General features: G+C 35.6%; 1 protein-coding gene across 2 annotated transcripts; it reads right to left on the bottom strand.

Moving 5' to 3' along the window:
- Positions 1-342: 342 nt before the first annotated feature.
- Positions 343-27,442, bottom strand: LOC112043908 (alpha-aminoadipic semialdehyde synthase, mitochondrial). Of its 2 annotated transcripts, none has more exons than XM_052883417.1 (20): positions 27,001-27,442; positions 16,285-16,431; positions 15,530-15,706; positions 14,037-14,189; positions 12,578-12,724; positions 11,058-11,136; positions 10,339-10,466; positions 9,514-9,665; positions 8,507-8,629; positions 6,873-7,044; positions 6,483-6,553; positions 6,268-6,392; positions 5,212-5,446; positions 4,895-5,031; positions 4,482-4,594; positions 4,217-4,385; positions 3,840-3,934; positions 3,381-3,582; positions 1,275-1,451; positions 343-762 (listed from the first exon to the last, which is right to left on the bottom strand). In XM_052883417.1, exons 2-20 carry the CDS (start codon positions 16,288-16,290, stop codon positions 644-646), a joined length of 2,580 nt encoding a protein of 859 aa, XP_052739377.1. In that variant the 5' UTR covers positions 16,291-16,431; positions 27,001-27,442; the 3' UTR covers positions 343-643. The 2 variants fall into 2 exon arrangements, with proteins under 2 accessions (XP_052739377.1, XP_023935340.2); XM_024079572.2 differs by lacking the exon at positions 27,001-27,442 and adding an exon at positions 21,084-21,535.
- Positions 27,443-27,937: the final 495 nt, after the last annotated feature.

Raw genomic sequence — 27,937 nt, 5'->3', positions numbered from 1 at the left:
ACAGTACAGTCAGTACATTAGATAGCGGAGGATCGACCAACAATGCGTTTTCCCTTAGGCTCTTGGGACCCGCCGATCTATACTAATTTATCTATACCACAGAAAATGTCTGTACTAATATTATAAAGCTGAAGAGTTTGTTTGTTTGAACGCACTAATCTCAGGAACTACTGATCCGATTTGAAAAGTTCTTTCAGTGTTAGATAGCTTATTTATCGAGGAAGGTTATACGCTATATTTTATCCCCGTATTCCTACGGGAACCGGAACGACGAAACCGCATGGCAACTACTAGTTGCCAATAAGTAGACGAAGACGAAGAAAAAACCACATTTTTGAAAGTATTAAAAATTTATTTAAAGTATTTACCTATGTTTTTTTTGTAATAGTTATTATTTTACAGTAAATAGGTATATAGATACAACTTAAATGAAAAATATTGCAATAACTATGTTTACGTATACAATTAAATTTAACAGTAAAGTAGCTAATTAGGTATTTACAACAATAATTAAGAAAGAACAATAATTCATTTTCTAACACATAATACTAATTAATTAATTAATAGGTATTATATAAATAGAAGATATATGACTGACCAACTATTCTATCAGTCTTCTAGTAAAAAATATACAATAATTAAATCAATTAAGTGGTCGGATGACTTCTTTCGCTGTGATGCCTTCATATCGCAGCCTGGACAGCAAGGACTTATAGACAACGGGTTCGAATGGCAGGACTACTCCTCGCTGCTGGATTTCACCTGAAAAGTTCATACATTTGTTTAATTTTTAACCGACTTCCAAAAAGGAGGGGGTCCTACGTTCCGCTGTAGGTACATATTATGCTTTCTTTTTTTAGACTGTATGAAATGACGTTTTTGCTTTTATTTTTTTTTTTCTCTTTTTCTGGCGAAGTTAGTAATTCTGTTTTTATCAACAGAGAGGTCCTGGGTTTGACTCCCAGCACGAGCCGACATAACTCGTAGTGTAAACGTAAGTTTTGTCACTTTCATACTTTATGTCAAGTGACAAAGACAATATATCTGAATAAGCTGTCTCACACTTATTAATTTATTATTATTAATTATCTAAATATTAATATAATTTTCTTAATTCTCTATGTGTGTGAAGTCTGCCAATCCGCATTAGGACAGCGTGGTGGACTGTTGGCCTAACCCCTCTCATTCTGAGAAGAGACTTGTTTTGTGGGTGCCGAATATAGGTTGTTAACGAATGTTAGATATGGTCGTCAATGTTTAAATGATATTCTCACCATCAAGCACCATCTTGGCAGCGATGGCAGTGGGCAGCCCCACAGTCCTCGCCATGGCGGAGTGCGAGTGTGGGTCGCCCCGCAGAGTCATCGTCACCTCTCGACGTTCCTTCTTACCGTCGCTCCACGTTACACCGATTTCATGTCTCAGTGCTACGAAATCCGTTTCGTGTTTTTCTGAAAATGAATCGTAAAATTATTATTACTATTAAATTAAGTTGAGGCTACTCGTACGGTAACCGTATGCTTTACATATAACTATTATCCGGATATAATGTTTTACAATTCATATATGAAAAGTCAAGTTAAAGGCTTACAGAATAAGGTAGTCGTCTATATGAATAAAATAAATGAATTCGTACGGCTTATGTATGAATAGTCACTTCCATTAAATTACATAATACGCTTACTTTTGGGGTTAAGTAGATGGCGTTTTGTTCTAATATGTAGATTAACATATCTATTTCATTTAAATAATAATAATAATTGTTGTTTATGTTTGAATTTCTCTCTCATTTATTTATTACTTCTTTTTTTTTTAATTTTTAACAATATAAGTATAAAATACAAAACATTATTAAAAATTTATAAAAAAAATTCACCCTCCCGCTGCGGGACATTTGAGTGCCCAAGCAACCGGTGGTCAGGGCTCCAGAGTGAGGAACCTCCTCACAATACGCGCCGTCTCAAGAATCACTGCCTTTTGTATCCGACTCTTGATCCAACAGTTAAGCGAAAGCTTCTTAAGGTGTTGGTCGAAGCTTTTCGCTATAAGACCATTGACTGAAACAACTATCGGAACAATAATAGTTGACTCAACATTCCACATGGCGGTAATCTCGTGACCAAGGTCCAAGTATTTTGATACTTTTTCCTTTTCGGCTTTAACCAGATTATCGTCATGTGGAACTGCAATATCAACAATTATTGCACGACGCACTGACCGATCGACTAGCACTATATCAGGTCTATTGGCTACAATATACCTGTCAGTGATAATCGTTCGGTCCCAGTAGAGCAATGCACTGCTATTTTCAAGAACTGACGCTGGGTCGTACCTATAGTAAGGCATCTCAAAATCGATAAGGTCATATTGAAGAGCAAGCTGTTGGTGGATTATCTTGGCTACTTGATTATGTCTGTGCAAGTATTCGCCGTTAGCAAGGTGAGAACACCCGGACACAATATGCCTGAGGGACTCCCCAGGACGATGACACGCTCGACAGATGTCTAGAGTGCCATCTTTCATAATGTGTTTCCGGTAGTTTCTCGTCTTTATAACTTCGTCCATAATTGCACAGACAAAACCCTCGGTTTCCCCAAAGAGGTCACCGAATTGCAACCAAGATACAGATGTTATTTGATCTACATCCGGCCCAGTAAGGGCCTTGTAGAATCGTCCATGCAACTCCTTGCTCTTCCATATTGCCACACGATCTGAGTTACTAATTACTATAGGCTTGCGCCAGTTCTCTTTGCCTAGGGATAGCGGGGTAAGTCCCTTATCCACTGCAACGACATCCTGAAACATACTCACATTCATCTTGAGAAAATGATCTCTGAGATTGCACACCTCACGATTATGGAGGTTCTTGGCGTTTAAGAAGCCACGTCCTCCACACTTGCGTGGGATGTACAATCTCATTACAGATGAACGGGGGTGATGCATCCGGTATGACGTCAGCAGTTTGCGGACTTTACAGTCCAGGGAATCCAGTTCGGTTTGAGTCCACTTTAGAATGCCAAAAGTTATGTTTTATTATTACTTTATTTAATAAAACATAATAAGTCTCGTAAAATTCTCAGAAACCAGTAGTAGTCCTACATAATATTTTTAATATGCGTGGAAGAAAAGGTTTTTGATACTGGACAGTAATCCTGACATCTTGTACAATAAAAAAAATAAAGGAGCCCGCACACACGTAATATTTTCAATATTATTGTCAATAATATATTTAGAGTCACTCTCTCATATTGCCAGAGTACCTATTTGCGACGTAGGTACACCATGTCTCGCCTTAAGACAACCCACATATTGTCAATAATATTGCCAATATTATTGAGTGTGTTTGGGCAACCTAACATTAAACTGTTCTTAATTCTCACCAAACTGCAATCTTTTAGTCAAGTAATGACTCATTGTGTCCAATGGTGATCCACATTTAACTATGGGCTCGTCGCTGAGTAGTCCGAGAGACTCAATAGCCTGTGCGCCCGTGCTGCCAATCCGCTCTGCTAATCGTGTTTTCAGGTTCTCGTAGAAGATTGAAGGATCCATTAGACCGAGAAGTTCGCAGGCAAATTGTCGCTGTCAAAATACGAAGTCTATGTTAAGGTAACCCAACGAAAGATAATTAGTATTATTGACTATACACTATATCTCTAAAATGACTAAACCAATTTTGATGAAACACTGTTCCCTAAGTTAAAGTTATTACTCGACCAACATTTTTTTTATAATTTGTACACGTTTATAATTTGGCACACATGTTTTTTTTAAAGTCTGTTAACCAACAAGCTATCGGAATGTTAGGAAATAAAATAATCACAAATAGAAAAAAATACCCAAGTTATTTTCGGTCCCTCGGGATGTAGAGATGGATGGGGACTCGGATCAATGAAACCAAAAAGTTGCATAGCCTTCATCGTTTCAGCAAAACCTATAATCAGAGACGAATATTTGACTCCTTTAGAAATATAATTGATGTTTATATATGTTGAGGAAACAATACAATAACAATAACTAATACAGAATTAATCAAGTTCCACTGTGTTTTATTGGACTACAAGTCCTAACAATATATGCCTGCCTTCTGAACCAGTTGTAGTGTCACTATAGTCACTACTATGAGACAACCTAACTATTTTAAAAGTGATTGAATTTTAGATTTAGATTCAGAGTTAATTAAAGTTTATATTTATTAAATGAGCACTTATAATACCTTTGTATCTAAGTGTTCCTCTGAACATAGTATGCGCATCTTCTATGCCGTAGAGGGAGGAGTATTTTGTACTATCTCTATTGGGGAAACCCTCGAATGCGAAACCAGGAAGAAAATCTAAGTCACGCGCTACCGACATCAACTCTCCGCCGCTAAGTACCTCCACAACCTAGAAAAGTGTGATGAAATAAATAATTAGTAAATAAACAAATTACGAGTACATATCAGGATCTAATAAAACGTTTCTTGAATAAATAAAACGTACTTGTCCTTTACTCAGGTATTTTGCTCCAGAAATCGTATTTAACAAAACTCCTCTCGGACTCCAGGAAAACTTATATCTTAAAGCGTTGTCACTAAATTCTGGTGCAGGTAATCCTGAAATATAAGTTATTATAATAATTATTATTCTTCTATAAGTGCCATCAGAGGTTAGCAACCATTAAGGCTAATTTGGCTTTATTCACTGCTACTGCAAATAGATGGTGATATATGAGAGTGATAAACTCATCTTCAGACTTCAACTATTGGTGATGTTAGTTTTTGAGCTATGATGTGCATGAGTGAACACGATCAAAACTTCGTTTGCCCTTTTAACTTTCCTGAATAATAAGCTAGGGCTGGAATTATGATTCAGTTTTCGAAAGATTTCTTAAGTATATATTATTTAGTAGATACCTCCACAATATGAAACAAATGAATCAATCCTTCCTCCATGATTTTGTACATCGTGAATACATTCCAAGGCGAGCAAATGGTCGATACCCGGATCCAAACCTACTTCATTGAGTAAAGTTATTTCGGCTTCTTTAGCTCTGCAAGACAATACCAAAATTTTAATTACTCAATCTGTTTCAGCTACATATTTCATAACTTCATGGTCATTTAAAGAATAGTCATTAATCACAAATTGAAATGTCTCCATTATGAACGTAAACTAAATGTTACTTTAAAGTATGGTAAATGTCATGAAGTAACTGTAACTTTAAATTTACATGTCATGAAGTTCTTGTACTTCTGGTCGAACATAGGATGCTGTCACCATATGAGCGCCACAACTGACACAAGCTCTGGCCACTGCACCATGAAGATCGTACGGTAGTAGTGATATGACTAAACGAGATTTTGATGCAAGCTCTTTGAGTGCGTTGTCGTCATTCGCTTGAAGATATTCAGATTGGACGCCGTATCGTTCAGCTAGAGCGTCAGCTTCTTCTTTCACTTGTGATGCTGAAATGTGATCTTGAATTACTATTAGCTTATACAAAGTAAACTGTCATCATATTCGGCCCACTGTAGAGCACAAGTCTCTTCTCAAAATGACGGGGGATTAGCCTAATAGTTTACCGCGCCGGCCCAATGCCGTAGAGAATTAAAAATATTTTCAAATGTGCAGGTTTCGTCACGATGCTTTCCTTCAACGTTTGACACCTGTGATATTTAATTACTTAAAATATTAAAATACACATAATTGAAAAATTGAAGGTGCATGCTCCGGAACGGATTCTAACCTACGCCCTCCAAATCGATGGCAGGTATTCGCTGGACTACCACGCACTTAAACTTACTTACTTTTAGTAAACTGTCACATATGTATTCTATGACTGTGTTAGTGCAAAATAAACAAGACAAATCAAATAAAATATATGGAACATCTACAATATCGAGGATATTTAAACAAAGTTTAAATATAATGGGATATATCCAAATAATGTTTTCTCGAGTTTTTGTTACCGAGTAACAAACGCATCTTCTCTTAAATGGTCATCAAGTAAGTACAAGTGTATGCGCAATAAGGGATCATTGTAGAAGTTCAATGGGATAACACCTATCTAGTCTAACACGAACGGAGAGAAATATTATACGTCTGAGTATGTGATGTTGCAAACAGGCATGAAAATCTCCAGGCTGCTATTGAGAATTTATTGAGAGAAAACCTCAATAATATAAATTAATTGTGGTAAGGTAAGTATCTCCTGGACTCTTAGGCTCTACGCGTCATAATTCATAGCTGTTTAAACTAGCTGAAATAGCAACGATTGAAATCTCACCTACAGTAACAGCAATATTTTTGTCTCTAGCTAAATATTCAACCACCGGCGCAGACACTAGTCCACTTCCAAGGATCACAACTGAAGTTTGTTGATCACGGCCTTCTACCTTATGCCGAGAACGACTGAAATGTTATAGAAATCGTTTAGCAAATAAACTATAGGTAAGTATATCTAACTTTAGCAGATTTACATAACGGTATAATTCTACGTACTTATTTGCCATTCGTAGTTCGTTAATATACTCAAAAGCTGGTGTCAACTTTCCGTTACTAGTGATTATTGCCTATAAAAAAATTAATATATTAGTAAATTATTTTGTATAAATATAATACTACTAGACTAAACTTAGAGATTCCTCAGCAGATTTCCCATTGAATACAAATTTCGTATAGGTATAAATATAAATTCGATACCAAAAATTATAAAAATGAATTCTACAGCATCCTTATACTTACCACTACATTAAAAATCAATTTTATTATTATTAAGTACTACTGAACACTGTTGAAGGATTCTAAGTAAATCATCTAGAAAACAAAATACTTTATTATAAACCCTTAAATTAAACAGCGCCAGCATAATGAAACTTATATAACACTTACTCCTTGAACAACAGGTGATAGTTTGTGTTCTTCGAGTGGTCGTGTAGCATCAGAGCTCATTATATCTTCAGCGTAAGGGTAAAGCAGGTCACCAAAGAAGTCAGTTGACTCCCTTGGCAACTGCGTTGGCATGTTGTCGATTGAACACACCAATACACCGGGCCCTTTGAAACTGTAGATAAAGTCAAAATAAGGATTTAGTACTAACCAGCTTTCAATCTCTTTTTGACAGTTTAATAGTCTCGTGTATTAAGCACTGTCTGGTAAATCCGAATTAAAATTCCAATTATTTATTTGCATCAAAACATGTGTACAAGATGTCAACAATTTAATAGCAAATGATATGAATGACGATATGACGATAAGGCGCAATTGATACACAAATATATAAGTAAGAACTCACACACTGAGTAGATATACTATTCAAAGTAAGGCAATCGGACAATAACCTTATGGTTTATTCAGATATAACTTTTTAGTTTGCAAAATGATGAATAACAAAACGAGTAAAGCAGGCGTTATTTTACAGAAGTTCTTCTAGATTAGCAGATAATTAATTGGGGTGAATTGGGGTGGGGCGTACGTAGAGGGTTATCCGTTAGGTCTAAGTGTCGCATGGATGCGTTACTTTTTCTTCGCGGATAATACAAAATAGATTGTCTACTAATGATGAGATATTATTATGAATTTATTCACTCTCACTGTTGAGGTTATTTAACTGCTCCTTTTAGCCTTATTAAAAGAATATGATATTCTACCCTAGTACGAATTAGAAAACTATGTATGTTTTGAAAAAGTCCTCTTTCACAAGAATGTATAATTTTCCGTGTTATAATTTTCACGCCTTTTTGGGTTTTACATTTTGAATTCTGATGCGATATCTGAATTTATCCTTTTGTAGTTATCTCCATTGTTATCCGTCAAAGTTAGCGCAGATGGCTAATTATAGCATTTACACTTTATCTAAACTAAACTAATTTACGTTGCTATTAATTATAATAATATTATATCAATGTTCATCTATTAGCATATGCTTGTGTTTATGTTACGATTCTGTAGAGATTACGCCGAAAGGAGGACAGGGAGATAAATTACTTCATGCAATTTACGTCATTCGATTAAAACAAAATTAACTTTCTAAAATATCGAAACCTGTAATTAGATAATAGTAAAAAAATATATTTAGTTGAAAAAGACAAATAACTGAAAGTAATCGAAAAAATAAATTCGATTGAAGTTTCAACAGGAAGGATTCAATAGAGTCAATTGGGTGCAAAAAGCCAAGAATAATAGAGTGGGCTGGCCCTGCTCAAAAGAGGCGTAGTGGACGCATAACTGGCCGATAATGATGTTGAAAATGATGATGATGATTATGAGAAGAGAGAAGAAATAAAAGAGTTTTACTATTCTGAATGATCTTGATTGATGATCTTGGATAAAATCTAAAACTTTTGAAATAAAAAATAAGCATGTGTTACTTGTAATTATCATCCGCTAATCAATCAGCTTTATCAACCTATTTTAACGACCCACTACAGGGCCAAGGCGCCTGTAAGAGTATATGAAGCTTAGTCCCACCAAGCTGTTAAAATGCGGGTTGGCTTTACTTAAATTTTATTCTGTAGGTGTCTTACCTTTTAGTGTCTTTGTTTCTGTCAGCATCATAGAGGCAAAATGGAGTATCGATTGTTGTGCATTCGTTCATAAACTCAATTGAACCCCCAGGGTCTGCGGAAATGTCACAAATTGCCAGCATTCTGTTGAAAAGAGTTTTAGTTTTATCTACCTAATAATAAAAGTCAAACTAGTACCTACATAATTTAAAATGAAGATTTTACGAACTTGTGCGAAAATAAAAAGTTTCAAATAATTATTAGAATCCTGGATGTTTACGTCTAAGGAATACAGTTAATGTCTGGGACCGTGAGAATGATTTACCGACGCGGGAGTGCCAAAAGCTTGTTGTAGATAGGTTGAAGCTGCTAGTCATACGGTATCCGTATGAATTACATATTATTATTTATCCGGATACAATGTTATACAATTATTTTTATTAATAGTCATTTTTATGAAACAGTACTTGGTCAGGAGAGAATGTATATTGGCAACTTCGTTCGTAACACTCCCGATGGTCCGCGCGGGCCGGGGGGCGTGTAGCCATAAATGAAAAACCCACGACTGATGCAACTCACTTCCGCACGCACGATTTCACATCCGCGCAGTCTTTCCCCCCGTCGCCCGCATATCATGGGAGTGTCATCAACGAACGTGCCAGACTATACATGCATATCGTCGTCGACGGTTAATTTTCAAGGACTTGGATTTCACCGATCCTGAAGATACGGTTAATTAGTAGTAATTTCATGTAAGTTTCCGTACTGTATATTCTAAATACAGAACGCATATGGAATACATATTCGGTGCACCGCAGTTTCACCAGCGTAGATCCCGTTCCCGAAGAAATATGGGGATATAATATATGACACTCATAAATCACATGGCCGTATTGGTAAAACAATTTTCAAAATCGATTTAGTAAAGAGATTACTCCCTAAAAAACCTGACAAACTCACGAACGTTACCTCTTTATAATATTAAGTAAAGATTAACTAAATCAAATAACAATGATAAAGAACGTAACCGATGCGGTAGAGCCGGCGCGCCGACGCTGATCGGCAGCCAGGGAGTATGCGACGGTATCAGCAGATGTTTGGCGTCGGGTATAGTCAGCAGTTTCGGGCTGCCCACCGCCCAGTAGATGCAGTTCACCAGTACTGATGTGTATGGAGCTATCTGAATCAAATACGATACGATATACCTACTTACTCGTATACCTAATAGTATATATAACATGCTTTAAAATTAAACAACAGACTCTAAAATTCCGGATCATGGCTCTAAAATCTGTCAAATAAGTCTTTAAACCTACATACAACGATCACAAGTGCGTGACTCCACTCAAGTCATTCTCTACCATTCTGGGATCTTATTTTGGTTACAGATTGATTTGTTAATTAAGTTGTCCTGAAAAATATTGTGAATCTTATTATTTGTTCGACATTGGTTTTCTTATTTTTTAAATCCAGTTTTGAAGCTTCTGCTAAAACTATTCGTCATCAACCCATAATTGGCTTACTGCTGAGCTCGAGTCTCCTCTCAGAATGAGAGGGGTTAGGCCAATAGTCCACCACGCTGGTCCAATGCGGTTTGGCAGACTTCACACACGCAGAGAATTAAGAAAATTTTCTGGTGTGCAGGTTTCCTCACGATGTTTTCCTTCACCGTTGGAGACACGTGATATTTAAATTCTTAAAATGCACACAACTGAAAAGTTGGAGGTGCATGCCCCGGACCGGATTCGAACCCACATCCCCCTGGAATCAGAGGCAGAGGTCATATCCACTGGGCTATCATCGACTCAAAAACTATTATAAAAATAAAATGTGTTTTATCTGAATATACGAACCGTTTGTGCAAAAGTAGAGATGTATCGCTCTGGGAACTCCTCGTACTCGTCAGGGTCGTATCCTCCGCCATTTTTTCTGACTAAGTGATGTCTCCGACGCACTTCACAGCCGTAAATTTTATTCGGACCTAATAAAAAAAGATAATTAGGTCTCTGTTAATATCAGACATGATTTTGCTAACGAGTGGTGTGGGATAGATCTTGTGCGTGTTGAAGAAACAAGACAGATCTTACTGATATTTATTAATTAAAACCCAAATAGTCCATGTTAAAGTATCTTCAGAGTTATTCACTAACTAGATAGCTTTCAAAAAATTTAGTCTATGACTTGATTAATATTTTCGAATCCGTCGCTATTGGTCAACATTTGTCTTTTAATCTCGTCTCGAGATATGTCGTGATACGCATCTTCAGCCTACGTCGCTTAGGGATGTGGATATTGTAAAGAATATCGAAACTTAATATTCAATTATCTGATTCTCGTTTATTTATATGTCTTTTTCTAATTTTTAGGCTCCAGTGTGAGGAACCTCCTCATAATACGCGCCTTCCAACTGTTAAGCGAAAGCTTATTATAATTATCTTATTATTATTCTGTTTTGGCTGGCTGGCGTAAGCCATCTCGTTAACGCTATTACGGTTCTACTATGACGCCTGTTTAAGTAGCTAAGAGTAAAATATAAACAATCATAAAAACCCAAAAAATTTATAAAACTTACTGCCATGTTCAGCGACTTTCCTTAACATCTCAGGTGGGACATATTCATGAGGCAATTCTTGAAATATTTCTTGACTACCCTAAAAATTAAAGATAAACTTAAAAACCACCTTACGACGTCTAAATAATTGGTATAAACTTTAGTCATACAATATAGATTACAGGATTATTTAGTAAAATATCTGAGAAGCTGGGTGTTTTGCACCAGTTTCTGAGATCACTAAATATCAATCGTCGTTATCAACCCATATTTGGCTCACTGCTGAGCTTGGGTCTCCTCTCAGAATGAGAGGGATTAGGCCAATAGTCCACCACGATGGCCCAATGCGGATTTTCACACACGCAGAGAATTAAGAAATTTTCTGGTTTGCAGGTTTCCTCACGATGTCACCGTTTGAGACACGTGATATTTAATTTCTTAAAATGCACACAACTGAAAAGTTGGAGGTGCATGCCCCGGAACGGATTCGAACCCACACCCTCCGGAATCGGAGGCAGAGGTCATATCGACTGGGCTATCACGGCTCTAAAAAATATCAATATCAATACAAGAATTGAAATGAAATGAAAAATAAAATTGCTAATTAGATAATAAATATTATCATCATAATAAACACTGGGTAGCATTCGTATTAAACCATTCAGCGGAAAAGCCAAGATCAATGCTTTATCTTGTTCTCCGAAGCCTAAGTCGAGTTTGTTTATCAATAAGCATATAAAAACATGGATAATAATCTAGGTAACCTACTTTATGATAACTTTTGTCGTGCAAACTACGCACACCCTCAAGCCAAATCATTTGGCATATCTACGCATTGTTTTATGTAACCCGATAAAATGGTACGATACGATAAAAATTACGATAAAGAATTTGTAAAAAATAATGCACCATACTATACTAGTACGTCCCTTCCGTATTATACAAGTAGATATCACCTATATTAGCAGGCGTAATAAATAAATAAATAAATAAATATAAATACCTACCTAGCTATCAGTTATTTTTTATGAGCCTCCTTGGTACCCTGCGTAGATAGATAAAAGTAATCGTACGAGAAATAATAAATGATTATAATTTACAAACGATATCACCGATTTTGTCGGTTTTTATTACTACTAGCTTTGCCCCATGGTTTTGCCAATGTGGATACCATTATATTAATATCTATTACATAATATATTATTTCTGCATACCTGAGAATTTTATTAATTCTCTACGTGTGTCAATTCTACCAATCTGCATTGGGCCAGCGTGGTGGATTTGGCCTAACACCTCTCTCATTCTAAAAGGAGAATCGAGCTACCACATCAAACCCCTTTCAACTATTATTGAGTAACAAACATTCATTAAATGGAAATATTCCAATTTTTGCGCAACTTTTTTAACTTTTCTTTCGATAAAAACCTTCTACAAAGTTACCTAGTAGTTACTTATTAAAAACATACAAAAAAGGTAAATGACATCGGCGTAACCAAAGGAAATAGGGATTAATTTTTATATAGTTATATTAAATTATATACCTGTGATACATTTCCGGAGCCGGTAAATACAAAGGTGAGTGGTCCCAAGGACTTCGGCATCATTCCCAGTGCTACTTCGTATCCTGCGTCACGAATGACTTGTCGAGCCATGCTTGAGTTGCGGTAGTTGTGAGCTGGGCCGACGTGCTAAACATACAATAGAATTAAAATTACGTAATTTAAACAAATTTTATAAGCGGGTGTGTTTTCTTCCCTATGTTGTTCAAACGCTTTGTTATAGGGTTATAGGGCTATAGGGTTTGGAATGCCGTTCCCAAGTCTATGTTTCCTGAGTCTTTATCTTTAGTCTCTATCTTTAGTCTCTATCTTTATCTTTAGTCTCTATCTAGGCACCTTCTAGGCAAGCACGTACACTTCACCTTCTACATTCTTAGACTGTATTTACACTTACCATCAGATTAGACCATGGTATTACGCAAGCCTATTTGCATTAAAAAAAAATGTAAAGTTTGTTGTATCGTAGAGGGTGATCTCTAAATCTACTCGGGAAAACGAGAACTACGGGGGTGAAACCGCGGAGCTTAGGCTGGTAGAATATTATTCATAACATCATTAACATCCGATAATGGCCATTAGTTTCCCATGATAAGAGGTACCATGGTAAGAGCGGTCGGACTCATCACCGAGGGGTGGAGGTTCAATCCCCACCCCCTATTGTCGTAGTTGGAGGGAAATGAAAATTAAGTTAATCAGAGGTTAATCTTTATTTGTTCTTTTTACCTTGGGCCATGGAGTACCAAAAATAACCTCATAATTATTTTCACCGCAATTAGTTACCTCGACTGATGACAGAAGGGCTGGCTTATTTTTTGCGCAAGGGATCAATCAGCCTGGCTGTCCAGCGCGGAAATGTAGCCAGTATTTGCCACCATTCCACGTGGGCGTTTATTTTTTAATTTTTTGTTTACTCACAGTTAGTAAGTTAGCATAAGTTTTTTTTTGTAAGTATACTGCCACATTTATCTAATTATAATTACGAAACAAATCTCCATCCTTTCGGATTTTGATTCGTATCCCATTGCTATTCGAAATAGATGCTGAAAACCTGATACTTATACTACATATTAGGTACCTATGTATTCTGTGCAGAGGCATGCACTTCATAGATGCATAAAAGCAATGCATACCCTGAGGATTCATTACAAACCTGTATTGGAGGAGTTTTAATTTTTTGCACAATTTGTATGTATAGAGTCAACCGAAGTTAAAAACATTGTGCACGCCACTGATTCTGTGTTATTAGTGAACAGCTGACGCCGCGCGGTTTCATTCGCGTTGTTTCCGTTCCCGTAGGAATACGGGGATAATATATAGCCTATAGCCTTCCTCGATAAATGGGCTATCTAACACTGACAGATTTTTTCAAATCTGACCAGTAGTTCCTGAGATTAGCGCGTTCAAACAAACTCTTCAGCTTTATAATATTAGTATAGATTACCATGAAAGGTGTGTGGTGTCCCAAGGCGAGCAGTCGCAGGCCGAGGCCGTGCAAGATGTTGATCATGCCAGCCACGCCCGCGTACTTCCCGAATGCCACCACTCGGTTGCCGGCGTTGTCCATCAACTTCTCATAGTCGATAAGGCGAATGTTCTAAACATGAAGTGTTAATGTTATATTACATAACCATAACCAAATGTTACCTACGAAACAGAAATGTTCGCTCATTGAGTTATGGTTGTCAAAAAAGTAAACTCGTAGTCATAAAAATAAAATGTCATAACAATTAATTTAAGCTTTTTCATATTACATATTTCGAATATGTAATATGAAAGTAAAATAAACTATAGATATAATACGATATACATATATTACAAACAGTATAAAAGTATTAATATTTATTGTAGAAATAAAAAAAGATGAAAAATTTTCAATGTTTGTTTCTAAAAAAAAACTGACAACCCTATTACTACATGGTAATTAGTGGTTTGTTTACATCGGCCAAGGTTCGACGCACTTTATTGCCAATCTATAAGGCTCCAACTATAATTCGCTATCTAAGTTTGCTGCCAGCCCTATTGTCAATGGTATTAATTGATTACCCTTCTTTTACAAAGGGTAAACATTTAATTAAAGAAAAATTTACAAATTCTATTGAAATATAAATAAATATATAATCGATGGTTCGAAATTATTATAACGTATTCAAATATACATAATAATTACATTTCTATGCAAATATTAGGTAGGTTCGTTTTGGTGTTTATCAAATTAAAAGTAGGTAAGCCAAATTTTATACATAATAAAGTAGATAATTAAATGTTGTAAAACTATACTTAAACTGAATTGGTACGCAATAAGGCAATATAACTTTATTTTCAGTTTTCATAACTCAATAGTCGCGATGGGTATACTGAGAGATATATTAAATTACCCATTTTAGAGTTCCATACACAAATGGTAAAACAGGACCCTATTATTTTAGACTCTGCTGTCAATGTGAATGTCAATAAACATGACTTTTTTGCCGTTTTAAAGATACGGAACCCTTCGTATGCGTGTGTGTGCCCCTCACTTAGCCGGTTATTTTGTTAATTTGAAAAGTTAATGCTAGATTACACTTCATCTTAGCTTAGTAGCGGGATTGCGGGATACAATTTTTGTAAAGAAGACTCGAGTAATCGAGCTATATGTGATCACATCATGACCTATAGCCATGGCACATCGATTCTCTTCAAAAATTTAAAAATGTATGGAAATAACATATGCTATCGACAGGTCACGTGATCAAGTTGTCGATCGTTTCTGTCATTCCTAGTTTTTGTTACTTTTAGAAGCGTTAGCGTTTGATTGAGAGAATCGACGTGCCATTTGGCTAAGGCCCCATGCACTCGCTCTATTTTAAATTATGATTATGAATAAAGGTACCTATTTTATGATGCCTCTAATATATGATTTATAGCAGTGTGTAAATTGTATAATTATGTACTTACTTTCGCTAATATAGCATCTAGCATTGGCATATTTGCTTCCTGCGCTTTGATCGTGTGAGAAAAGAAGCAATAGGTCTTGTTCGGAATGAGAAGATCGATCGGAGTTTGCTTCACACCAAAAATAACGCTGGCTTCACTGATGTCCTCTTGAATAATTGCGCCAGCATTTATGTATGACTAAAAAGAAAAGTATTAGGTACAATAACGCAAAACGAAATTTTTCATTTCACCTAACCAAGAAATCTCTATTCGGCTTAACGAAAACCATTTCCAATTTTCCATTTTGGCGGCCGAATTCATTAATTAGATACATTATACCTCAAAGAATATAATCACTTAGGAGTTCCCATACTTAGTAATTTAGATTTTTCAAAAGGTCCAAATTTATTTCTCACATTTTTAGTTAGGATCAATTATCTAAATACATTGACCAGGAGATCGGTGTCTAAATACGAGTAAGTTACAGATTTGGAGTCACTTCAATCTATGTAAGATAACTGATAAGTATATTAATATTATAAAGCGGTAAAGTGTGGTGTTGTAGGGGGTAATCTCTAGATCTACTGAACCTATTTTGAAAACTCTTTTACAACTAAAAAGCCACGTTATTCTTGAGTGACATAGGGTATATTTTATCCCAGTATTCTCACAGAAACGGGAACTATGCAGGTAAAACCGCGGGGAGTCGTCTTCTCTGACAATATAGTGTACCTGCGAGTACAATGCGATGTAGTACCTAAGTAGACACATCATACCTGCATAGGATATGCTCTTCGGTTGGAAGGCTGAACAATAACCCGCACACCGTTCCTCACTAGACGATTGACATTGGAAGGTGAGAACGCCGCTCTTCTTTCCCATACTGACTGGTCTTCTCTGCGTATCGCTATTACTCGACGAGGCTAAAAATTTGATTATGTATGAATTTAGACTATCGTGAGCCATATCAATTTATTATCAAAAAAGGGGCCCTTAGGCATAGCTAAGGGCCCCGTGTGGGTTCGATTGACAAGATCGTTGTTAGGTTTGGGTACATACTCATACTCTTATACTCATACTCTTAAACTCATACTCATATACTCTTCTATAACAAGATCCCCAAGACTGTGATGGACCTGACAATGCATAGCTTTAAGCAATGTGTTAAAAACATTTACTTAGTCGAGGTTACTACACCATTGATGGGATCCTTAATGATAAAGATGTTTGGAGGCTGTTGGATCAGCTTCCACCTTTACACAGGTAGTAAAACTATAAGAAATTGTAAATTGTCATCAATTGAAAATTATAATATTGTTTGATTTTTTTTAAAAGAGCAACTGTTGAGTTTCTTGCCGGCTTCTTCTCAGCAGAACCTCTGAACCGGTGGTAGAATCTTTACAAATAGTCAACTGATTGCTATGTAGGTAACTGCTTGTAAACTGAGCCTACTTGAAATAAATGAATTTTGAATTTTGAATTTTATGGAAGGAGCAAGGAAGATATACTAGGATAGTAGCAAAAGGGAGGACATGGTTTCGCGGAAACACCCGGTATGAGGCGTGATGTACCTACAAACTCATACACTCGTAGGTGGTTAGGTACGTAGATACCTATCGGTATTTACTAGTTACACTGTACAGGCAAACCTAACCCTGTATCCAAGTAGCACGTTGATTCTGTTTCTACGATCGCAAACGCTTCGAAAGCTAGATAAATGTATAGGAATGACAAACGCTATCGATAGGTCATGTGATCAAGATCTGTTACTCCCATACATTTTTCTAGTTTTCGAAGCGTTTGCGTTCGTAGAAAGAGAATCGACGTGCCACTTGGCTACAGGAGCTGAGTTGTGTTGCAATATTAATTCAAATATTTGTAGATATCAATAACTATCTAGTAATGTCACTAATTAAATAAGTTAGATTTGATAAATAAAGAAAATGATATTACAATAATAAACAAAGATAAGTCTTGATAAAGTTGTCGTTTCCATCGTAACTACGATAATGTAGTTATCAGTACAAGTTTAAACTGTTAGGGAATATTAGAAATCCAGGAAAATCAAAAGGTAAGCATAAGTGTATGGGGAATAGGGATGATGACAGTTTTTTAAATTGTATATAAATTAAGAGTATGCTAATAGTAAAGCAATTTTGTAAAAGGAACAGGGTATCTGCGATCATTACTTTCGAAACTACAGGGATTTAAAAGGGTCAGATTTGAGGCGCTGTTGCGGATCCCTGAAAAACGCCCCATACAAAATGGCACGAACTAATGACGTCGTAGGTAATGCAATGGTCGTTAGATTTGTATGTGCGTTCAAACAAAATTACTAAAATCTTTGTTATTTGTGCGTCTATTAAGGAAGCTAAAACTGTATGAATTTCCATCTAATTACTATAAAAAAATTTTAATAAATTTTGAAATTTTATAATCTCATTTATTTTGCAAATATCCAGACAACCTTTGGTTTTTATGTATAAATTAGTTAACATTGACCTTATTTATCCGAATGTATCATAAAAATCAATATATTCAAATCTAGTTATCATCCCCATTACTATGCGCAGTGACACATTTTCAGGTATTAGCGATGTACGGTATAGTAAAATATTTTGAGAAAAATAGTAGGATGTTGCTTCCAATCATTAACTTTTAATTTTCCATTCAAAATCTACTGGTTTACCAAAATTGAGGAATACTTTCGATGACCAACTCGAATTTTACAAAGAATTTAAAAAAATAAGTAGAAATCTACAATTTGGCGCCCAAATATCTGCCAGTGTCATTGTGACTATTAACAAATCTAACAACACTTTCACGTTACGTGCTATATGTTCTATGATCAAGGCTACACTGCTCGCATAAAAATAAATAATTATAGTGTACTTCTTAACCACTTCTTCTTAAAAACATAACCCTCCTGGAAAAGTAGGGTAGAAACAAATTAACTTATCTTAAATTCTTAACTATCCATAGGCAAAAATCTTGTACTAGGACAGTACCATACAGTGTACAGTAACCATAGTCCAATGAATGGGAATCAGAATCAAACCCTAGACCTCTAGGAAATCCGGCTCCTTACCCGCGGAACTATTTGGACTCGTGAAATAATGATGTTGATGTTACTAAATGGAAAGTTACCTACTTACGAGTAAGTAATAAATTTTGATAATTTCGCAATCAGTTGATATTGTAAGACGTAAATAATTGTTTTTTAGGTCATGTCCTACTTTTCTTTCCTTACGATTTACAATCTATTTTACGATTACCTACAGTTAAAAATAAATAAGTAAGTATCTTTTGTTTTTTTTTTTATTTATAGCTACCTATATACAGTATGCTCGGGAGCATTTCCCATAACTACAAGACGAATCCATTTATAGGACCCGTACTGTATAATATTTTTTAAACTAATAAATAAAAACTTTTAATGTTTTTAAATTTACAAAGTAATTGAAATAATTCCGACTATCCATGTAACACACGCTTTTATTGCATTTTAAAATACATAAAACTTGGCAAAACTAAAGGTAAAATTTATGTTGACCTTTCAGAGTCTTGTGAAGTTGTGGAAGACTAGTATTTTTTAATTATTTATTTTCTTAACTTAAAACTAGCCTTACAGGAACAACTTAAATAAAATAATATGAATAGGCAGGTTTAAAAACATACATACAGCCGAACGTAGAACCTCCTCCTTTTTGGAAGTCGGTTAAAAATTCAAAGCTACGTAGAAGCTCCACTTTTGAAAATTGCAACCCAATGCTTATATTCGCGACTAAATATTTCTTTAACTGCCTGCGGAAAATTATACGTAAAGTATGCAAATTTAAACTCTTACTGCAAATATTGGCGAAAGTGCGAATGGAATAGGTTGTCACACGAGTGTATAGATTTTTAGATTTAACGAAAAAATTCCCAGCCCAGCCCAAATCTACTATATATAAATAAGTCGGGTTTTCATTCCTGACGCTATAACTCCAGAACGCACGAAACGATTTCCACGATTTTGCATTCGTTGGAAAGGTCTCGGGCTCCGTGAGGTTTATAGCAAAGAAAATTTCTACGTAGGGTAGGGGTAGGTTAGGGGTAGGGTAGGGTAGGGGTAAAGTAGAGGTAAGGTAGGGGTAGGTTAGGGGTAGGGTAGGGTAGGGGTAAAGTAGAGGTAAGGTAGGGGTAGGGTAGAGGTAGGGTGGGGGTAGCGTAGGGGTGGGGTAGAGGTAGGGTAGGGTAGTGGTAGGGTAAAGGTAGTTGAAAGTTTAGATCGAGTTTCACGCGGACGAAGTCGCGGGCGTCCGCTAGTATATTATAATTACAGTTTTAGGTAACATCGTTCGGAACTCTCTTTATGCGAATTTAACTCGCACTTGTCCAGTTTAGTTTAGTTTGTAGTTTTAGGATGAGTATAGTAAGATAAGCTATTTCAGTCTTTTTGTAGATCTTTCTATGATAAATATCCTTTCATATAGGTATTATTTAGCTATCTACGTCTCGAAGGGATTAAGCAGCGTTTTCGTTGCAAACTCCTGTCTTGTCATTTTCCGAGACTTTCAACAATTATCGTCATATTTCAACCAATTTACACAAATCTTTGACAAACTATTAAAGTATCTAATTCTAAACTTCCTCATGAACCACTCTATCTATTGGTGAAAATTGCATGATACCTACGTTTAGGCACTTTTTATAATTTTTAATAATGTTAACAAAATATATTATAAAGATAAAACAACAAAAAATGTTTAAATAATCTAACCATCTCACTGCTGGGAATGCCCAAGCAACCTGTGGTCGAACTCCAGAGTGAGGAACCTCCTCACAATACGCGTAGTGTCAAGAGTTGATGACTTTTGTATCCGACCCATGATCCAAACGTCGAGCAAAGGTTTTTGCTACCAATATTTGTATTAAAAATCGGCCGAATGCGTGTCAGGCCACGAACAGTGTAAGGTTCCGTAGATTTAATAAACACACACCCAAGTTGAATAATACACAAACATACCGATAGAAATCATCCTCATTTATCTTAAAAGGTAACCGCAATATTTTTTTTAATTTTAAACCACTTTATAAATATAATTAATATAACATATGCCAAAATTCAGCTTTCTAGTTTTTACAGACTGATTTATTTTAATGGCAACTTTATTTTTGGTCAACTATAAATCTTTAAATGACAATCGCTACTTCGCTGTTATAGTTTTGCATTTAATTTTATATCCCACTTCTGTGGATTTTTTACGTATCTATAACCGTTTAGAATTTAGATGGTAGAGGGTGGGGACTGGGGACACTTAACTCTAACAAAAATTAGCACTTAAATCTTAATATTTATTTCACAAACAAACCATTTTAATCCAAAAATAATGTTAGTAAACCTCTCATATCTTTTAAAGACCTATCACACACTACACTATGAGATAAATGAGTAAAAAAATTATTCCCACTTTACATGTAGGGGAGGTACTCCACATTTTCATGTACATAGAAACATAAACTGCGTACAGACAGACAGGTAGACTACGGAACCCTAAAAAGGGGTCCTGGAAATATACATCACATCACATACCTTCCCTGTTGAGTAAAACGCAAGATGCCGTATTACTTTTCTTTTCGTAAAAAGTGTCACTCTTTTACAAAACATTATAAACTAATTGTTATTGTAATTTTGCACTCAATTTATAGAAAACTGATAACCGTATAAGACGTTATGCCTGTAATGATGTAAATAACTTTATGAGTAATCTGTTTAAATGCTATCACGTTGATAATACTGTGTGAGTATAATTATTTAATTAAAAGTATTTTTTAAATTGATGACGTATTATCTGAAACTTATTTACTACGCCTTCTAACATTCCAATACTATCAAAAAGGATTAAATGATAGTATATTGGTGACGGATAACAAGCATGCATAATTTTGTATTCCTTACATAATTTATTTTCCTCTACCGACCCCGTAACCCATATTTAAAAAAGAAAAATTGAAGTTAGTTTCAACAAAATTGAAGTTAGGTAGTAGGGACTGCTAATTAATTAGGAGTTCGTAAATGCCTTGTTTTATTCTACAGCAAGAAACAAGTCCATCTAACATTTGTTGTTTATTAGCGATCGTGTCTACCTAGTCAAATTTGGAGGAGCGTGATGTTAATTAAAGAGCTTTCTTCTATAGAGGCTTTAATAAAAAAATAGTGCTTCCACAATTGAAGCTTAATATTAACTTAGTACTAGACTTATTACTAGCGAGTCGATGTGTGTACTGGCCGCTCGGCTTGCGTTCCCACGCACGGTATGTGCAGGTGGCCTGTTCTGGGAACTCTACGCAGACTCAGCGATTCTGCATCCGCGAGTGAAGCTCACGGGTGCCAGACCTACTGCATGGGCAGGCGCCAGACCTGCCTGTTGTCCAGACATAACTCCTCCCTCCTTTAGTTCAAATTCAGCGGAGTGCGGAATTTGACGAAAAAGACGTAAAGGGGGGAACTTATAAAGTAACATGATACATAAGCATATTGCTAAAATAACATACAAAAGGAGTGTTCCGACACTAATACTTTTTACGTTTATACCGCTATATGACGTTTCACTTTGGGCAAACACTTCACTGTCACTTTGTTCTAGACGGTAAGCTAATTGCTGGAGATGTTGAAGATTAACGCCATCCAGATTCATAAGTTTCCTTTTGGGTAGTTCATCTGCTTTAAGTATTGTAGGGAAGTGCATAGTTGGGATTCTTGAATAGTTCAGCGGTCTGCCTACTGTTTCGTGTCTTTTCAGTGTTAATCCATTTATTTTAAAACTGCAGTTTTCATCTATGGTAAGTATGTAGGTCCCTTTTATGCGTTCACGGGTTTCTTCCGTACTACAGATTTTCAGGAGAAGTGTTTCGAATTTGCTATATATAATCCATTGGTTATATTGAATTGATTCTACTTTTACTCCAGATGTCTCCACCAGGACTGGATCACACGAGCTGGTATTTTGTGAAAGTAACATCAGCTCTTCTAGGCAGGTATCTTTTATTACGGATTCCGTGTCTATATCGTGGCATAAGAATGCGAATTTCTCAATTTCTTTGCAGGGTTTGCTGAGCGGTACGGTTTTCGAACCTTTCACTAATAGGTAAGGAGCTTTGGGTATTATAAGAGAGGTTTGGTTAAATGGATTGGTGACAGGTAGAGGTATCATTCGAAAATAGTTAAATAAGTATTTTTTTACAAGAGGAATATCTAAAATAAACGTTACTTGATTGTTCTTTAAATATGCTTTTAGTTCAATAGATTGCTCAATTTTTAAGAGGTTCTCTAAATTTACAGGATATACAAGCTGGTCAGTTTTTGCAATATCAGATAACAAATTATATAATTCGTCTGTATTGATTACTGACTGGTGTAAGGTTTTCAACTTACTAAATGCTATAGCCGTTTCAATTTCGTCTATTTTAATATAGATCGTTTGAAAGTTATGCAAGAATAAGTGAAAAGTATGAATTAATCTAGTACTGCTTAAAACTCGTTTTGTATTATCAATCCATAGTTTAATGTCAGAAATTTCTTTATCTAGCTGAATTAAATTATTCTTTGAAATTCCCGTCATATTTACGAAGGACTCTACCATCTCAGAAACTATAGTCATTTTTCTTGATAACCTTTCCTGTCGCGTTTTAAAAGTAGTTATTAACTCATCATACCTCATAGCATCGCTATTATCTAAATTCCCAGTAATAATTTTGATTAGTGAACCTAATGGATTTAGAATGCCGCGTTTAGTTCTACTTATTGGAATTAGCTGTCTACATTTTTCTACAGTAATATTCAAAAAATGATCAGTTTGCGTTTTAACATTACTTATATCACTAAAGTGTGTTTCATTACCAAAGTATTTTAATAAATTTATATTCAAGTGCTCATACATCCTAACATTATAATCTAAATCTTCCTTCAGTAAACCTAAATCTAAAATCTTAATATATGACCAATTGTCATATGTAATATACGCTTGACCTTCTTTTACAGGTAGAATACCGGGGTTATGCTCGATCCTCTGGACTAGGCCCTGGATCGTGATGGCTTGAATGAGCAGAAGGGCGAACCTGTGGAGGACGTTTTATGTCTTTAATTGGTACTTTAGAGTCACGATTTTTAATTCTAACGGGTACAGTGTTCCTAAAAATATCTCCGGTTACTTTTGCTTTCTGATACCGGGGTTTATCCTTACTACGTCGGACATTGACACCTTTTATGAATATTTCCTCGCCCTCATTCACATCAAATGATGACTCGCCACCGCGTTTTTCCCTAATCTCAGCTTTCTTTTTTATCATTCTATCCGTAAGGTGCTCGTAAAGGAAAGCTGTTCGCTTAACATGGTCTCTAACTAATTTTTGCATATATCGTTGGTTAAACTCTACGTTGAAAGGGCTGGACGAATCTGTATGTCCAAAAACTATTTCAAAGGGTGTAAGACCAGTAGTTGAATGTATTGTTTGATTGTATGACATTACCGCATAAGTCATAACAGAGGATGCGTCAGTTAGTTTGTGCTCGTACTTAGCCAAACGATATATTTCTAAAATAGTAGAGTGAAATCGCTCTATCAAACCCATAGAATTAGGGTTGTGCGGGGTACCTATGTGAAGTTCGATTTTATAAAAGCTTAACGTTTCCTTGAGTAGTGCATTGTTAAATTCTGTTCCGGGATCGCAATTTATTTTTTGTGGAATACCATAAAACGAGAAATACTTTATAAGAGCTCTAACGACTTCAGGAGTGGATCTGTTACTAAGTTCAAAAGCTTGTCCTATTTTGCTGAACGCATCAATTAGAGTCAAGAAGTATTTTCCTTCTATAGAGAATAAATCCATGAAAATTTCTTCGAATGGTTTGGTTTGTGTTTGAGTGAGCTGAAGCTTAGGCTTTATGGGATTACGATCGTACTTCATTTTTTTACAAGTTTCGCAGGCATTGATTACGGATGAAACCGTTTGGTCCATATTGTTCCAGTAATAGGTGCGTTTTATTTTCATAAGGGTTTCTTTAATTCCCCTGTGGCAAGAAGGACCTTGATGGTATTTTATCACAATATATCTTTGCTCATTTTCGTCTAAAACGTAAGATACTCTTTTAGTACATTCGTAAATTTTGACAGAATCCTTTCTAAACAATTCTGTTACACATTTTATGAAATCTTTACGAAGAGTTTCGGTTTCAAAATAGATAAAGTGCCTAATTTTAGGGTTTATATACTGTTTCAGGAAATCTTTAATTAATTCTATATTTCCTTCAGGCATGTGTGCTTCGAAAACCTTTTGCTTATCGCGACTATAATCTTGAACTATTGTATGGTCCCTATTCCATACAAATATAAGAAATTGGTATGGTTTTGTATCGATAGCTTCGTCAAGTATGGGAATAACTTCACCGTCCATGTCTAATGCAGAAAGTGCAGTGTCAGTTCGTGAGCTACAGGTTATCGTACTTTCAGACGGGGAACGAATCGGGTATGCCATGTTAGAACCGTTAGATCCAGGAGTACGCTTTTTATCATCGTTTTCATTTCTATCTTCGGTACTGCTTAAAGATATTGTGTCGATATTTACTTCAAGGGAACTATCGTCTTCTAAAGCGTTTAATTTTATTCGCGAAAGTGCCTCGCAATTTTCATGAATAGTGTTAACTACACATGCATTTTTTTCATATTTCGTCACACGGATCTCTGGTCTGTTTTCCGAGACTATCATGTGAAAATTTACATCGGCATCTATTTGTTGGGGATCACACAAGGTTTCAGGTTCGTAGCCAGAATTTTGTACAGGGTAAGACTCCTGTGGGATTTGGTTATTTTCGTCGTAGTTATTTTCTGGATACGTTTCATAAAAGTCACCACAATAATTATTTTCGCCTATTTCAAGATCGTTGTTAAAAAATACATTTTCTTGAACCTTTGCCATATTTTGCCTTATCTGAGGGGCGGTACGCATGGATACATCAGTTGGCATATTATAATTATTGGTTTGCCTTGGGATACCAAATTTAAAGTTATTTTGATTTCCAAAGTTACCACTGTAATTACGATTATTATTATTATTGGACTGTGGAATTCGACCTGACTGGGAAATACCGAATTTAAAATTTTGTTGTTGGTTCGGTATACCAAATTTAAAATTATGTTGTTGAGTCGGGATTCCGTATCTAAAATTATTATTTTGTGAAGGAATCCTAAATTTTAAATTACTATTTTGTGAAGGAATCCCAAATTTAAAATTATTATTATTGGGTCTCCATTGCTGTTGGAAATTATTTTGAGGGTAAAAACCTCGATTAAACTGGTTTGGAATGAACTGATTTTGCTGCGGTTGCGTTACGCCATATATCGGACTTGCTGTTTGCGGATTATTTTTGTGAGGCATATGAATAAACGGATTCTGATGAAACTTTTGTTGGTTCTTATTTTTTGCTTTATACTGGAATTGAAAGTTTACTTCTTCCGTGACAATTTCTAAAGCGGTCTCTAAAGTCTTGGGGTCTTTTAATCGTACTATACGAATTAAATCCTCGGGTAAATTATATAAAAAGACGTTAAGTGATAAATTATTGTATATAATAATTTTGGAGCTTTTAAGGGGCGCATCCTGACTATTTATTTTTGATAATAAAATGTTACGGACATTCTGAATTCTTTTACAAAAGTCGGAATATGATTCACCCATCTTGATTTTTAGCGACTCTAACTCTATAGCTACGCATTCTTCCGATCTAGCGTCACCGAAATGTTGGATAAATGCTGTTCTCAAATCCTGCCAAGTTACAATGTCTTCCCTTTCACTGATAAGAGAAGCAGCCCTACCAACGAGCCTACTCGTTATCACGTGAAAAAGGTATAAATCCTGAGAGATTGTGTCACTTTTCCTATAATTTAAAATGATGTATTCACATTTCCGGAGGAACAGGTTCAGAAGACTTGACTCTCCGTCAAATTTCGGTATTAATTCAACTAATTCTCGGGGCACGATTTCAACTTTTTCCATTTTTTTTTTTTTGAGATAGAGAAAAATAAAATAAAATAACACAAACCGATTTAAGCAGTAACACTCGTTTAGTAGTAGCAGTAACACTTAGCCTTAACTTTAACTTAACGTTACTAAACTAACTTAATAAAGAATCTCTTATTTTTTTTTATTTAATTTTAAAATATTTATCTTATTTATCAGTTAATCGATTTAACTTGATATAATAAGTAATCTTTAATTATTACAATAATTAAACTTTAATTAATAAAATTAATAATTAATTAGTTAATTTATTTAACTTGATTTTATTTAACTTGATTTCATTAATTGATCATTCATTAATCATTACAATTTATATTTTTCTTTCAATTTAATCATAAAAAAATCTTTATCTTAATCTCTAACTTACTAAAATCCTAAAAACTCTACACAGGTAAGGGATGGGACACACACAGGAAGTGAAAAGTTCTACTCACCCCTTATACGCCTTCATCCTCCCCGTTAAGCAGGTTTCTAGTCTTCTCTCTTCTTTGACGTATTTTTTTGGTTCGTCAGACTTTCGCCGGCCTCGCGCAAGCGTCGATTTTGGGACACTGCACGGCGTTTACGAAAATCTGCACCGGCTGCGCCAGTCAAATTTGGAGGAGCGTGATGTTAATTAAAGAGCTTTCTTCTATAGAGGCTTTAATAAAAAAATAGTGCTTCCACAATTGAAGCTTAATATTAACTTAGTACTAGACTTATTACTAGCGAGTCGATGTGTGTACTGGCCGCTCGGCTTGCGTTCCCACGCACGGTATGTGCAGGTGGCCTGTTCTGGGAACTCTACGCAGACTCAGCGATTCTGCATCCGCGAGTGAAGCTCACGGGTGCCAGACCTACTGCATGGGCAGGCGCCAGACCTGCCTGTTGTCCAGACATAACTACCTCGGAAGGGGAACAAGTTATTACTCATTTCATAGGGTAAATGTATATACCCACATTAATTTCCACCAGTTCCATTACTTTTCCCAGGACACTGAATCGCTTGATGCCACATATTCGTTGGTATTGCCTATTTCTGGTACTGCCCTGTAGATGTTTTTTTTTAATTTTTTAATTCTAATTAAGTAAACCTCAATCGCCCAGCGGGGGTCGAACCCAGGACCTCCGTTTTGTAAATTTACCGCGCACACCACTGCGCCACGGAGGATGTCACAAATATATCATGTATGTATTTCATATTACCGTCATTATTTTCAATATTTCAGAGTAAATTTTACATAATATTATTCATTATTATTTGATTGATCATAAAGGGGTCAGCCATTTCGCTAACTGAGACTTTCAAATTCTCATTGGACCAATAACGCACCTACAAGTTTTGCTAGGGTCTCGGTTATAATAGTATATTTTTTCGATATCATAAAAATA

This window comes from Bicyclus anynana, chromosome 9 (assembly GCF_947172395.1).
Source record: "Bicyclus anynana chromosome 9, ilBicAnyn1.1, whole genome shotgun sequence".
NCBI lineage: Eukaryota > Metazoa > Arthropoda > Insecta > Lepidoptera > Nymphalidae > Bicyclus > Bicyclus anynana.
This window is presented reverse-complemented; position numbering and strand designations above follow the sequence as displayed.